This window comes from Bos javanicus, chromosome 19 (genome assembly GCF_032452875.1).
Source record: "Bos javanicus breed banteng chromosome 19, ARS-OSU_banteng_1.0, whole genome shotgun sequence".
In the NCBI taxonomy this organism is placed as follows: Eukaryota; Metazoa; Chordata; class Mammalia; order Artiodactyla; family Bovidae; genus Bos; species Bos javanicus.
The window spans coordinates 57720471-57735066 of record NC_083886.1 but is presented as its reverse complement, the minus strand read 5'-3'; the positions used below and the strand labels follow the sequence as shown (position 1 = coordinate 57735066).

At 57.6% G+C, this 14596-nt stretch overlaps 1 protein-coding gene across 4 annotated transcripts; it reads right to left on the bottom strand.

Annotated features, from left to right (window-relative positions):
* Nucleotides 1-648: 648 nt before the first annotated feature.
* GGA3 (golgi associated, gamma adaptin ear containing, ARF binding protein 3) lies at nucleotides 649-14544 on the bottom strand. Of its 4 annotated transcripts, none has more exons than XM_061392849.1 (17): nucleotides 14458-14544; nucleotides 9243-9327; nucleotides 9041-9116; nucleotides 7637-7825; nucleotides 6931-7054; nucleotides 6668-6771; nucleotides 6477-6557; nucleotides 5993-6130; nucleotides 5260-5341; nucleotides 5039-5155; nucleotides 4535-4759; nucleotides 4124-4194; nucleotides 3615-3907; nucleotides 3215-3423; nucleotides 2750-2919; nucleotides 2535-2645; nucleotides 649-2306 (listed from the first exon to the last, which is right to left on the bottom strand). In XM_061392849.1, the coding sequence occupies exons 1-17, from the start codon at nucleotides 14495-14497 to the stop codon at nucleotides 2196-2198; spliced, it is 2226 nt and encodes a 741-aa protein (XP_061248833.1). In that variant the 5' UTR covers nucleotides 14498-14544; the 3' UTR covers nucleotides 649-2195. The 4 variants fall into 4 exon arrangements, with proteins under 4 accessions (XP_061248833.1, XP_061248834.1, XP_061248838.1 ...); XM_061392850.1 differs by having other exon boundaries at nucleotides 7637-7735; XM_061392853.1 differs by lacking the exon at nucleotides 649-2306 and having other exon boundaries at nucleotides 2552-2665; nucleotides 7637-7735.
* Nucleotides 14545-14596: the final 52 nt, after the last annotated feature.

Below are 14596 nucleotides of genomic sequence, written 5' to 3'. Positions count from 1 at the left end.
GCAAGTTCTTACAGAACTTATAGTTCTTACACTTGGGGAGGTTTTAAGCTGCCAGCACTGGAAACCTGAGGTAGCCACCTTGGAGAGAAGTTACAGGGAACACAGAGCCCTCCTGCCTGCAGGTCGAAACCTGAACAAGAGTGTTGAGTGGTTTGCTTGTGCATCTGAAACTTGGCTTCACCTCAGAATCATCTGTTAACTTTCTGGTTATTTTAATTCAGCTTTTTATCTTGTGCTGGAGTACTGCCGGTTAACATTGTTGTGACAGTTTCAGGTGAACAGCGGAGCGACTCAGCCATACACATACACGTGTCCATTCTCCCCCAAACTCCCCTCCCGTCCAGGCTGCCCTGTAACCGTGACATTGAGTAGAGTTCCCTGTGCTGTCTATACAGTAGGTTCTTTGTTGGTTATCTCGCTCAAATATAGCAGTGTGTACATGTCCATCCTGAACTCCTTAACTAGCCCTTCCCCTCATCTTTCCCCTTGGCTGGTTATCTTCTTTAAAAAAGGAAACAGTCTAGGAACTTATGTTTTAACAGAAACCTCAGGTGGCACCAGCATAGCTGCCTGCCTGCGTTTGGAATTCCCAAGTGGCACCTTTCCCCACACTGGGGTGACTGGTATCTGTATTAGAAAGATTCCAAATAGGGCAAAAATGGTTTTATTTAACATGCAGCAAAACAAGGGCAGCAGTTGATATATCTAGTACAGTTTTGTGTCACGAAGTGACCTCAATAGTAAGGAGTAACACTCATAAATAACTCTAAAGTCTAAAGCTTATTGTAAAGGTACATTCCGTGTAGTAGTCCCACAGAGCTTCCCAGGGCTGCAGCAGCCCATCTCTGGAGCTCTTGGATTTACTCCTTAAGAAGTAAAATGGATTCACTTTCTTTCGTCTGTCCTAATGAAGCAGTGAAACCTGCTCGCTGATGAGGGGAGGGGAGGGGGCGATGGCCTCTTGATTAAGGAAGCCTGGCAAGAGCAGGGAGGGGTCAGGGCTGCCTCTCCCTGGAGCTGGCTCTGGCTCATCCAGCTGAGTGCAGGTGAGCCATGTGCTCATTCCCCAGCGGCTGGGTCTCACCTGCCTGTCGCCCCGTGAGGCCTGGACTCCCCGGCCTAGCTGTAGCCAGTGGATGGAGCACTGCTGAAGCAATAGGGTCTGGTGACTCGATTCAAGCAAGGCCCCTAATCTCACCACCTCCAGACCCAACATATCGCCGACAGTGCCCCTTGGCAGCTGGGGACTCGGGGTTTCTGGGCAGCAGGTAAGGACATAAGTTTAGTGCAACGCGCCTGATCCTGAGGCTTCCTGTTCCCAACAGCCAGCCACCCCGCAGGCCATCTGGTGGGAGGAGGTGGGCCAAAGCGGGACACAGGGTGCTGTCCTCCCCTTCAGAGGCAGCACAGCAGTTTGTTCCACGCTGAGCAAGAGGTAGTGAGTGAGGGAGATGGCCTATTCCCACGGCAGGAGGCACCCTTTTCCCAGAAAGTGCTGGGTACCTGCTTCCGGAGAAGGCACAACACTGCTCTCTCCCATTTCCTTTTCTGGGTGTAGTTTAGGCTGCCGCAAGGCCAAGTTCTACTTCTAGCAGCTTGAGCTCCTCATCCTACCGTGATGTCCATGGGACACAGCCTGCTGCTGCCAGGGCCCAGCACAACTCCTCTGGTGCCCATTCCAGGGTCGTGCTGCCCACAGAAGGCAGGGGTGGCGATCTGGCAGTACCAGCGCCCTGGGCCCAGGGCCATCCGGGAGCCGTGGGCTGTGTCCTCCTCCCAGGAGCCTGCCAAGGGGAAGCCTGGGTAGCAGGGGGACTGAGAACTGGGGATGTGAGGACGTGGTCCTGAAGGAGGGCCCTGAGTCTCTGCATCAGAGGATGCCAGCGCAAGGGGAAAACCCACTCCAGCCTTGGGGCCATGTCCCGGGGCGGCACCTGGGGCCACTCCCCACTCCTGATGTACGTGGCCACTTCAAGTCACACAGGTAGATAAAAAAACAGGTCCTTTTAGGGGCCGAAGGAAGAGAGATCACAGCAGCGGCTCGGCTCCTGGCAGCAGCGGCCCGGGCCCCTGTTCCACGTCAAAGGTCTTAAGCACAGCGGTTAGGACATGAAGGAAGACCAGGCCTGGAGAGCCTCCCCTCTCGGGATTGCCTGCCTGGGCTCCAAAGTGCAGCTGACACGTGTCCTCTGGGGTCATAGGTTCCCCCACTGCTCCACAGGGGGGAACTGGTCCACCTCACCCACCTCGGTGCTCAGCTGCTCCCCCAAGGCGAAGGTCAGCCTGTACCGAAGCCTCGCCTTCTCCTGCAGCAGAGGGGCCTCGTGTCAGACACCCCTTCTCTGATACCCTTGGGGTGCTTTCGTGCAGGGGACATACCCTGCTCCTACCACCCCATCTTCACTCAGCCATTGGGCCAGGGTGGAAAAGGGACGCAGGAGAAGTGGTAACAGTCCAGGCTGGGAGGCGGTGGACGCAGGCATCTAACCTGGGGCAGCCAGGGCTTTCAGGTGGGGTCCCCAGCTCCAGCTCACCTTCAGTGGGTTGGCCAGCAGCATGACCTGCGTGATGGCTGCAGGTGGCTGGACGGGGCTGAAAGGAGAGAGTTCTGTCCCAGAGGGTGGCTGCAACTTCACTTTCATTGACTAAAGAGAGAGACAGGTTCCTTTGAAGAGATGGCAGGTGCCCTTGAGGGGGAACGGGGTGTGGACACGTGGGTGCAGGAAGAGGCCCCAGGGAGCGGGGATACCTTGGGCACTGCGGCCTGCAGCACGATGCTCTTGATGGGCAAGGGAGCCGTGTTCAGCATGGACACCACCACCACCAGCACGTCAGGCCGTCCTGGAGGACACTCCTTGGCAAAATGGAAGAGGATGCGGAAGCCGTTTTTATCATAGGCTGTCACAGGAAGGGCGCTGCCTGTATGTAAGAACGGGGCAGGTGAGGGTGGGGGGAGAGGTGGGCCTGAGACAAAGCACCGCAGCCAAGCGAGAGGTCACAGTGGCCCCGGGACCAGGAAGCTCCTGAAGGAGCCTGGGAAGAACCTCCCAAGTGCACAGCGGGGACGAGCACAGACTGCAACACGGTACGGAAGGCCGCGTATGGCTCTAAGGGACCCTGGCGAGAAAGCCTGGACCCACCCATCCCTTGCCATGCAGCCCACACCTCTGCAGGCTGGGACCCCCGCCCCTCACCCCGAGCCTCCAACACCTACTAGGTTTGATAGACTCCAGGGGCACGTGGACACTGGCCAGGGAGAGCTCGGGCCCCTTCATGGGGCTGCCCTGGGCCTGGAAGAGAGGGCTGCTGGGCCCCGCGGAGAGGGGGAGGAGAGGCCGAGCAGAGGTGCCACTGGGGAGCAGAGGGGGGACGGCAGCGCCCAGGAAGCAGCTGGAGGTGGCAGGTTTCACCAGGCCCGAGGTCCTGGGCAGCAGGAAGGAGGACAAGGCGTGTCGAAGGCCAGGCAGAGCTGCTGGCCGCCCCGCACGGGGGCCCCCGGATTAGAGCCAGCTCTCCCTGCATCCCGCTTCTAGATTCCAGCCGACCCACCAGACAGAGGGAACTCCCGCCAACCCCCTGGGGCTGCCTCCCCAGCGCCCCCTCCCGCTCATTACGCTTTGGCCTCTTCCAGAAGCTGGTCGAGGGCATCCAGCTGGTGCAGGGTGCTGTCGCCCAAAGCGGAACCACGGTGCCCAGGGGCGATGGGCTCAGCCTTTGGGGCCAGAGCTGAGGCCAGGCCAGTGGAGAAGAAGGGGCTGGCTGTGGGGGCAGGAACGCCAGCTGGGGCCACCGGGGCCTGGGAACTGCCTATGGGGGCCACTGAAGGCTGGAGGAGAGGCCCGTCTGTGGGGCTACAGGCTCCCGGCCCGGGTTTGGGGCTGAAGAAGTCCAGGTCTGACCGCTCGCTCTGGAGAACAAAAGCAGGAGTGAGGGGGCCCTGCAGGCGTCAGAGGCTGCGGGCTCTCCACCCCCACCCGCCCCCAACGCTGTTCCTGGGGGCTGGGCTGAGCCCCCTGCATGAGCAGCCATCCTGTGGATAGAGTGGGCAAAGTGCTATGTGCGGGACGGTGCCTGGAGCCAGGACGAGGCTGGGAAGTGGAGGCAACACAGCGCCCACCCCTACCTGGAGCAGGGGCCACTGGCTGTTCCCAGCCGCCTTGGCGGGAGGAGCACTGGGCGCCGGGTCGGTGAGGCCTGAGGACAGAGGAAATGGCTGTGGTGGAAGAGGCTCTGGGCTGGCGCGGCCCCAGCCCCACCTCACCTGAGGGAGGGTCACGTGACCACCAGGCCGCCCAAGGGTGGCAGGGCGTCCCCTATAGCTTCCGGAGGGGAACAGACCCTCTTCCGTCTTTATGCTGTGGGGGGCGCCTCCCGGGGAAGGGGGAGCACAGCCAGACAGGATGTCCACCCGAGGACACTGCCCTGGGCCCTACTTCCCACCTTTGCTAAGCACCCGGGGTCCCCCTCTGGGCATCCCCAGCACCTCTCCTCACTGAGGCCCCGGAAGCCCCGAGCAGCCCCCTCCAATACGCACCCAAGCAGAGCAGCTCCTCGTCCAGCAGGCTGAGGGCGTTGCTCGTGCTGCTGGGCCCTGGGGGCGCCTCGGGCTGGCCGGCCGAGTGGCTGCGCCCAGGGCCCGAGGCCTGGGGAGGCGGGGGGAGGACAGGGATGCCTGAGCCGGCGGGGGCAGGGGCCAGCGCTGGGGGCGGGCCGCTCGGCGCCTCCACCTCGGCAAGGTCGATGAGAGTGCCTTGGTTTCCTGGATGGAAACGGAAGGGGACAGGAATCACTGGGGGTCCCTCCCGGGCTGTGCGGGGGGAGAGGGACCCTGAGCACAGCCTCTGACCGCCTCCCAGAGCACCTGTCCGGGCAGCCGTGAAGAACTGGGGGAGGCAGTGGGTGGGGGAGACCCCGTGTGACCTCCCGGGAGGCGCTTAGCGGGGCTCAGGGTCCCCTCAGGCCTGTGGGCTGACATGGGGTCACCCTGCAGCGGGGCCCCAGGCTGCTCCAGAGGGAGCAGGAAACCAGAACACTTTACCTTCCAAGTCGGGAATGGCTGAGGTCACCACCTCACCGTTGACGACCTGCCCTTCAACGACTGTCTTGTAAGAGTTGATGACCCGGGAGAGGTTGTCACTGGCCTGTAAGATGTCCCCTAGTACCAGAAAGAAACCTGTCACTCCCAGCCTGACAATGCCCCCACCACACACATCCAAATCCCCGGGTCACCCCCTCAACCACCCTTCCCAGTCCGCTCACCTAAACTACTGTCATTGTCCTCGGTCTCGCTGGCGAGTTTGAATAACGTCCGCCTCTTGTTCTCACACCGATCAAACAGCTCCTAATAGAGACCCAGGCAGGAAAACTCAAGCTGCCAGATCACCCAACCCACCATCCATGCCACCAAGTTCCGGCTCCCTTGGTACATGGGTTAGGTGGTACCACACTTAACCCAGATCACCTAACCCAGCATCCACGCAGAGTCCCGGCTCCCCTGGCACCGTGGTCAGCTCTAGGAGATCACCCAACCAAGCGCCCACACCAGAGTCCAGGCTCCCCTAGTATCAGGTCAGCTCCTGGCAGAGTCAGGCTCTGCACACACATCTTCCTGCTGCCAGCCTCGGCCACTCTGCGTCACAAGACACCTGCTCAGGTGGAGAGGCCGCCAGGACAGCAGGTCCCTTCCCACTCCCAGCCTGGTACATGCCTCAGAATTCATAGTCTGTATGTGACCGAGGACAGAGGCGCACATCAGGGAACCAGGGTGGGCCTTTCTCTGCCCAAGCATCCCCAGGCAGAATGCGAGGTGGTGAGCAGGGGCACGCCCGAGGCGGGTCTGCAGAGTCACACAGACGGAGGGTGCGTGGAGTGAATCAGCCACAGCTCACGGGCGCTCGGGGGCACCACCGCTCTCGGCTTGGCTGCTGGCGGAGAAGGACTGCCAGGTGTGCAGCAGCATCTCGGGGCAGAGACGCCCTCTCCTGGGGCCTACCTTCATGAGCTCCTTGTCTGCCTCTGCAGAGCCCTCCCTGTTGTAGTGACGCAGCATCTCACCGAGCAGCTTCACGCTGTTATCGACCTCCTCTAAGGTGTGCAGACGCTCGGTCACCTTCTGGACCCGCGCCTCATCCTGCACCAGAGAGGACCAAGGAGTGAGAGCTCAGCTGGACTTGGCCCACTGCCCCCCAAACCCCGCCAGGGAGGGTGCACACCTGCCCCGGGAACATGCAGGCCAAGGCCCGCCCCACGGAAGCTCCTTTCAACACGTGATTCTTGGGACCACTGGCCTCAGACTCAACCGACAGCTCTTCTTTCAAAGCAGCAGCCCGCCTGCCCCCAAGCCTGGCCCCACGGCTCCCGCTCCTCTCTCCTATCCGCCCCCTGCTCCCATGTGCGGGTGAGCCCTGGGGACAGGGGAAGGGACCGCTGCTCTGGGGCCACGGGCTCCTCCTCCCCAGGGCTCAGGGCCCACCCACCTCCTTCACCATGGACTTGATGAGCTTGTTGGCCTCCTGCAGGTCGTCCGGGTTTTTGCTTTTCAACAGCCTGGCTAAAAGCTGGAAGAGGAGGGCATTAGAGGCGGAGGGACGGCAGCACCTCCTGGGAACACACAGGAGCCGAGTGCACCCCAGCGCTGAGCGAGCCCATGCCCCATCGAGGACTTTACCTTGGATTTCTCCTCGTCATCAAAAACGGGGTTTTTGGGACGAGGTGGTGGAGACGGGATCAGCGTCCTGTCCACAGAGATCAGCGGGTCGGAATGCACGATGCCTGAAAGGGGAAGGAGCAGCAGTCGCACAGGCTGGGCCACCCTGGCACCCTTTCCCACACAGCAAGGGGGTGCCCCCGGGACCAGGCCTGCAGGCCGCACACACCTCAGCCCCTCAAAGCTCAGCCCAGTGCCCCCTGCTTGGGCAGACACCCGCGTACCCTGTCTCTTCAACATGTGGTAGGCATCCTTGATCTTTGATTCTTCCGGCAAGGCCAACGTCCAGCTATAAAGCAGCTCAATAATCTTGGTCTTCACTTTCTCAGACACCCTGTCCCCCAGGTACTAAGGAGCAAAGGAAATGGGAAAGCTGAGTGCATGTGGCCTGGAGGAGAGACAGTGGGGAGGCTGTGCTCACAGCAATGAAACGGCTGCTAACTGGCTACAATCCCCAAGCCGCCTCCAGACCGTGGGTGTGAGCCAGCACGGGGGAGGGGAGCGGCATCCATGGGGCACAGACTCCGCTCAGGCAGGGGGCCGGAAGCTCGTCACTGTGTTCACGCACAACAGGCCAGACACACAACTGCACTTTCTCCCGAAGGAGTGAACGAGAATGCCTTCGCTGTGAAGAAGTGTCCCCTCTGCCATAAGCAGGTGCCCGGAGCTGAAGCGACACTACTCTGTGGCCGTGGTCAAGAGACGAGGGCAGCCACGTGAGAGCAGTCAGCGGGCACAGTGAGGCCGGGAGGGCAGCAGAGACGTCCCTGTGTGCAGGTCTACCCTCAGCACAGCATCCTCTGAGCACAGGACCCAGGAACCCCAGCCCCGTGGAGACGCTGGTTCGCGTGGTGAAAGCCGGTAAGGCGGGAGGTGGGAGGGGGAGGAACACAGAAGAAGTTCTGAGAAATGAAACTGCTACCGACTGACCTTCGGAGAGACGACCTTGATCAACTCATTCAAAAAGCGGAACTTCCCCACTTCGTTATGGAACCTCCTCCCGCAGTTCTTCATGCAGGCTTCCAGCACCTGGAGCACAGAGGCCAGGCGCTCAGGCCAGGACCTGGCACTTGGCCAGCAACACTCGCCCGAGGAAGCACCTAACCAGGAGAGGCGGCCCTGGGGACATCAGGGCGGTGGGGTTACTCACAGAGAGTCCCTCCAGGTGCAAACCCCTCTGGGGAAGCTCAGCAGAAACTAAAGTAAAAAACCCTGAAGCCCAGATAACAAGACAGTGAGACGGTCAGCCCTGGAGGGGGCCTGCCTGCAAATCCTGCCCTCGGGCTTCACAGGTAAGAAGATGGAGGCAGAGACCACATGCTCCTCTGATTCAGGGCTCTTTCCACAAGCTGATCAACATGTTGGGCAGGCCGGAGAGGATGTTTCAATTCTGTTTCTCCATCTTAGATGGACATGCTATTTTCCCGCCCTGAGCCCCATCGATCTTCCCTCTGGGGCCTCAAGTTCTCAGGTGCTGCTGTGGGGCCTGGCACCTGAGTTTATGCCAAGGAGTGCACCACCCAAGTGCTGCCCCCTGCCCCGGCTTCCATCTTTGTAAATCAGGAATTTTCAACCGCACTACTACGGACATTCTGGGCCAGGTACTTGTTCTGGGAGCCTGTCCTGGGCACTACAGAATGCTCAGCAGCAGCCCAGGCTCCACCCACGTGGATGCCAGTAGCACCCCCCGACCTGTGACCACCAACAGTGTCTCCAGACACTGCCCTGGGTGCCCGGGGGACAGAGCCGCCCCCACTGGAGAACCTTCGCTCTGCGGAGGACACAGCACAGGCATGTGCATAGGCTAAGCGCCTTTCCCCAACACCTCCCTCCCGCCCTTCCAGGAGCTAAAGGGAGTCAGGAGAGAACCCGGGCATCCTGGCTCAGGGGAAAGCCCGGAGGCGCCCCAGCACCGCACTCGGCTCTGCGTCCTGAATCCCCCAAGTCTGAATAAACACTAAGATCTGCCCAATGGGGTGATGCCTTCACTAGCAATCCACATCATTTTTAGCTACAGAACAAATTACACTTGGCCAGCTCTTACCTGGCAAGACAGCTCTGTCAGCCTCTCTGAGCCCCACCCCAGGGCCCACGGCCACCATCCCTGTGCCCTGGCCTCTCTGCTTCTCCCATCAGACCTCGTGTCCACACTCGGTCATCCATGATGCTTGGGCCTGGCACAGGGGCACATGCATCTGTGGAGCAACTGACTGTGCAGGTCCAGGTAAGTCTAGTTTGTATCCAGGATGCTCAGCTGGCAGAGGGCGTGAGCCCTGACCCCCTCAGAGACGCCAGCGGACTCGTGAAAATCCATCACCAGCACGAAAAACCTACCGTCAGGGCCTGGACTGCCTCCCATTCCTGTGGAGACTGGATCTTATGGGCCAGCAGTCGGACGGCGATCTGTGGCCTGGAGACCAGCAAAATCACACTTTCAGGACGCTGGCCCTCGGCCGCATGGCCAGCCCTCCTTTGCCAGTTTCTCACTTCCCCAGTCAACCATCCCTCACCTGCCCCCTAACAGTTTGAGACTCACCCTTCAAGCTCCTTGTTGATCTGATCACAAAAGCCAATTATGTATTCCCAGTCCTCCTGGCGGTTAGAAGGATTGGTGGCTTTATCTGGGGAGAGAAGACGACGAGTTGTTACAGAGAGCAAGGAGGACGCTGTGGAAGGTTTCCCTCACATTTTTAAGGCACTGATGTGATGATTTCTTCTCTAATGGAGAAGACGCAATAGTTCAGTCAGACAGCAACTCAAATACAAATACTCAAAAAAACCCTTTTTTTGGTTGTGCCACATGGCTTCTAGGATCTTAGTTCCCTGACCAGGGATTGAACCTCGGCCCTAAGCAGTGACAGAGCTGAGTCTTAGCCCCTGGACCACTACGGAATTCCGTACAAATATCGCTTTCTGTCCAGTATTCTGAAAGTTACAAACAAAAGAGAAAACAAATCTGAAGCTTCTCATTTTAAGGTAAGTTAACGACGTTTACTGAGCCCTCTAAGCACAAATCGTGCTGTCTGTCCCTGGGGTCACAGAAACAGAACCTAAGCTTGAGTAAGCAGCATCCCTGAGTTTAAATGGTCTTCCACGATCAAGGACAAAGACAAGCACTGAAGAGGGTCTCCCAGGGTTTAAACTCCAAGAGGTAATGCCCAGTCTCCTAGCACTTGGCATGTGTCCTCTATTCTCCGTCATGCCCAGATCCTGTGCTTAGAGAGGACGGCCCCAGCTGACGGTGGTTAAATGCGTTCCCATCTCTGATTCAGATCTTGGAGTCAGCCTCTTCCAGAAAGCACTCTCAAGCTGTTTGCTAAATTTAGGGCTTCAGGTTCAGAAGACGAACGGAAGACTGAAGGCGTGTATCCTTTTTTAAGTCCAGGCTCCTCCAGCAGATTTCCGCCAGGGCCAAAAGTAGAGTGAAAGCCTTGAAAAAGCCCTTCCCAACAAGGGGTGATGTTAGAGATTCCTGAATTCTGATTGCTCGTGACTGTTTCTTCACTTCCCTTTTCCTAATGTTAAAAATCACTAGCTCCACGCTCGAATCCTAACAGGGACTCCTAGCCAGCCGCATACCCCGCCCCACAACAAGCATCACAAGGCAGCAGGCGCCACCCAGCGGCAGAGGGGAGACCTGCAGCGTCCCGCGCTGTGCGTGCGGGGCAGCGTTTCCACCCAGCGGCAGAGGGGAGACCTGCAGCGTCCCGCGCGGTGCGTGCGGGGCAGCATTTCTGCTCTGGAGGCCAGAAAATTCTGGTGGTTTAGGATCATATTTGGGGGAAAAGAGAGATGTCAGTTCTCAGTCTTGAAAAGAGAATTAGCAGGCCCTTGGAAATGTCATGCCTGGAGGGAAGGGAGATTAATTCTATCAAGAGGGGCTATTTGTTGCCACAGGGACCTACTAGCTGTCACCCTCCAGAGAAGCCCTGAGTCTCCCCCCACCAGGTGCCTAAAATTTTCTCAGGTGTCAGCGTGACTTTGTTACTAATCCCTAGCATTTGAGATGCTTGGAGTTCTCATATGACATTAAGAGAGTGTGGGATACAAAAATAAGTTGGTTTGAGGGCATACTTGCCCCTGTCACTACAATCATTTTGGAGCAGTCACACGCCTTCCACTGTTTGCCACTGGAAAAGATGTCACAGACACAGGGGACATGCGCACAGCCCCTCCCCTCCCCACACACGGACACAAAGCCACGGGCGTTCAGCAAAAACGTGCCCTGGCCAGGGCTGCCACGACTCCATTTCTGCTTCCAGGAACGCTCCCACCTACTTCTCATTTTCATTTGACAGCTCGAGAATCCCACTTCCTGTCCCCCAATAGACTTTTCCACCGAAAACCTGCAGGGAGCTCTTGGCCTACACATGAACACACAGCCCCGGTTTCAGCCACGGTTCGCCCCACTTCTGAGGATCTCCCCCCACTCTCCAGCCAGCTGAGACAGCAGACCTCAGTCACCCACAGGAACTGCAAGAACCTCTGGAGATAACTTGGGGTGACTCAGGCGCCCCGCCTGCCCACCGCCTCCCGACAGATGCACACACCCACCACCCACTCAACGTTCTCCTTCACCTGCAACAGAGGTGACGCCAGGGCCTCCCCTGTGGATCCTGCCTTCCAGAACCGCCCCTGTGGCCTCCAGGTTTCTATTTTGGGGTCTCTGTTGACAGCCTTGTGCTAGTCCGTGTCTCTGCCTCTATACATCCTGCTCTCATTTTCAACTAGCCATGACTGTTGTGGGACCTCTGGTCCAGGAGGGAGGGGAACGGCAATGGCCACCCCGCCCCAACACGGCTCAAACAGTCCAGTGACAAGTTCCACGGAGCAAGGATAAGGATGCAGGGGAAGTCAAGCGGCAAACTTCAGTGCGAAGGTCTTGAATCAAGGGAGACTTAGTCAACCACCAAGTCTTTTGTTAAACAGCCACAGAAAACTAAGCAGACAAGTTAGGCCCTGGAGGAACTACAGGAAAAGTACAAGATTCGGATGCTACCCTGAGGAGGTTAGGCAACACACGAGAAACAACCGGAGCAAAACAAGACAGTGTAATTATAAGTGCTCATTTGGTGCAGAAACGAGTCTAAAAACACTCATCGTTCCTCCTCCCTGACTTCCCTATTTCTATAAATGGTGCCACCATTCCAAAGCTCCCTTTGCCCCAACCCCAGGCACCCAGGTCTGAAGGCTCCTTCTTCCCTCTCCTCATCCGTTTTCACTAGTCAGTCCTGATCTCTTCTTTCTCCATGTCTTTACTATGTTTCTTCCCCTCGAGGCTTGTAGGGTCTTAGCTCCTTTACCAGGATTGAGCCCTGGCCCTCGGCAGTGAAAGCGCAGAGTCCTAACCACTGACCTGCCAGGGAATTCACCTCAATGTCTTTTTGTGTGCTGTGCTCACTCAGTCGTGTCTGACTCTTTGCAACCCCACGGACTGTAGCCCACCGGGCTCCTTTCTCCATGGAATTTTCCAGGCCAGAATACTGGGATTGGTTGCCATCTTGTACTCCAAGAGATCTTCCTGACCCAGGGATCAAACCGGAGTCTCTTACCTCTCCTGCAATGGTAGGCAGATTTTTTTTTTTTTTACCACTGAGCCATCTGGGAAACCCCAGTGTCTTTTTAAAATTGTTTTCTTACTCCTGCCCTGACCTCCTGATTTCTCACTTGCTTCCAGAACTTCTGCTCCAATCCATCCTATGCAGAACACCTATAGGAACCTTCCCAGAACACTGACTTAACAGGCACAGTATGAATGGGAACCTCTTAACTGGAGACACAGACTTCTTCCGGTGGAAGTAGAGCCGGTCCAGAGTTTGGCTCTTCCCAGCTTTCTCTCCCACATTCCCACAGGAACGCCCTGCTTGAATCAAACGTATGTTACTGCATGCCCCAAACACGGCCTGCTCCCTCCACACCACTGTCTGCTGTTTCCTTAGCCTATTTTCCCATTCTTTAAGGCCTAGCTCAAGTGCCATCTCCCCACTGGGAGAACCATCTCCCATTTCACTTATCCCCAATTTCCCAAAATAAACTGTCTGTATTTCAGCATTTATGGTTCCTGCTTTTTCACTTAAAAATGCTTTATCCACTCCAGCACCAGTACTGAAAGCAGACTTTGAACTTAGTTTTTGTTAACACCTCAAACAGCAGGTACTCATCAAGCACTGATTAACTGCAGTAATGACAGGACTTTAGAGAAGGCTGGAGTCATTAAGAGATGGTTTGTGGGGAAGGAGATGCTGGGATGGGTTTCAAAGCATGTAAAGGAGAACAAGGCTCTCAGGAAAGGAGAGGAACGTGTGTTGCTGGCACAAGAACACCCAGCTGAAGAAGGTGAAGCAAGGAAGAATACCAGGAAGTCACAGCGAGGCAGAGGGGGCAGCAGTGCAGTGACCTGAGCAGAGGGTTCTGGGAGCAGAACTGGGGGAGAGGCGGGGAGACCTGAGACCTGCCCAAAACGTCAGTCTAAGTAACAGGAAAGGGCCAAAGGCCAGTCTGAGCTCTAGTCTCTACAGACACCCTCCCTCTCCCCCCAAAACAGGTCTAAACTCTAAACCTCGCCTGTTAGACTCAGCTGAGGTCATTTATATCCAGCTGGGTGGCTCTGGGCAAGTGACCTGACTAGGGCCAAGGTGTCCTCCTTTGTGACACTGTGACACTAGTGCCTCCTTTGCTAGGATTCTCGGTAAATGAGTGTCTTTGGAGCACTCTGAGCTCCTGGGAGAACAGCTCCATACACACAGAAGGCTGTGACCTGCCCGCAACTGCAGACCTTGCAAATGTAACCTGCGTTCAACCACCTGAACAGGGTTTCTTATCAAGGGGAATCAGGCAATTGGAGGAAACGGGCATCACCCCTCAAGAGGCTGCAGGCTCCAGTAAATAACACAATGCACGAGGCAGCGTCTAGGCTCCAGCCTGTCTTATCACCCTGCCCAATTTGTCTTCACTTAAACAGGCCTCCAGGGGCCTCCTCTAGCCCATACTTAGTAAACTCAACGTACTAACCCTTCGGCCAAATGCAACCTGCTATGGTTAACCTGCATTTCCTCAATAGCAATATAAATGAGCAATCATAGCAATAGGCCGCTAGAACTACAGTATCAGGCTGCGTCTCTCAGCTTTGCTGAGTAGTTTACCAACGAATGACTCGTTAAGACATGCGGGGGGACGGGTGGGGAGAAGGGTCCCCCAACAGAGCTTTCATCATGTTTCGGTTACTGCAGGGAAAAGTACTCTTTTTTACCTCTCTCTCTCTGGATTATTTTCACCTCAAACATTCAGCCTGCGCGAAGCAGTCACTTCTCCTGGAATACACGGTCAAAATTCTGAAGCTATGTGGGTATGCTCAGCACCACCCAACGCTCCCGGAGTTTCAGCCCCAGTTCGGAGCTTTCCCCTGGGTCGGAAGAGTCCCCTGGTCCCGGAGTCACGGCCTTGCGCGGTCCCACCACAGCTTCCCCAAAACGCCGATGCATGTCATCCCGAAGCACTTGGCTGTCGCTTTCGCGGAGCCCGCGGGGCCCGAGCTCACGGCGCAGCGCGCAGGAGCGAGAGGAGGCGCCGCGGCTCAGAGAGCACGGGCCGGGCCGCCCAGCTGAGGAACGGGCGCGATCCCGGGGCGCTCGCGGCGCGTGCGAGGCTTGGCGCGGGCTAGCGGGCGGCGCCACCGCAGGGCCGGGGGAGGGGGTCGAGGGCTGGGGAGAGGGGCGGCTCGAGCGCGAACAGACTCGGCCGTGGATACTCACTCAGCCAGGACTCCAGACTCTCCCCTTCCGCCTCCGCCATATTGCAGCCGCCCGGGCCGGCCCAGAGGCCTCAAACCTCGCGAGAACCTGAGAGAGACGAGCCGGGGCGGGGCCTGCATAAGGACCTGAGAAGACCAAG

Coding starts and splice junctions, on each gene's coding strand:
- GGA3 (XM_061392849.1), bottom strand. CDS start 14,497: ATGGCGGAGGCGGAAGGGGAGAGTCTGGAGTCCTGGCTGA. Junction 5,342..5,992: donor CAGACAAGGAGCTCATGAAG/GTAGGCCCCAGG, acceptor GGTCTCTATTAG/GAGCTGTTTGATCGGTGTGA. Junction 4,195..4,534: donor CGAGGAGCTGCTCTGCTTGG/GTGCGTATTGGA, acceptor CTCTGTCCTCAG/GCCTCACCGACCCGGCGCCC.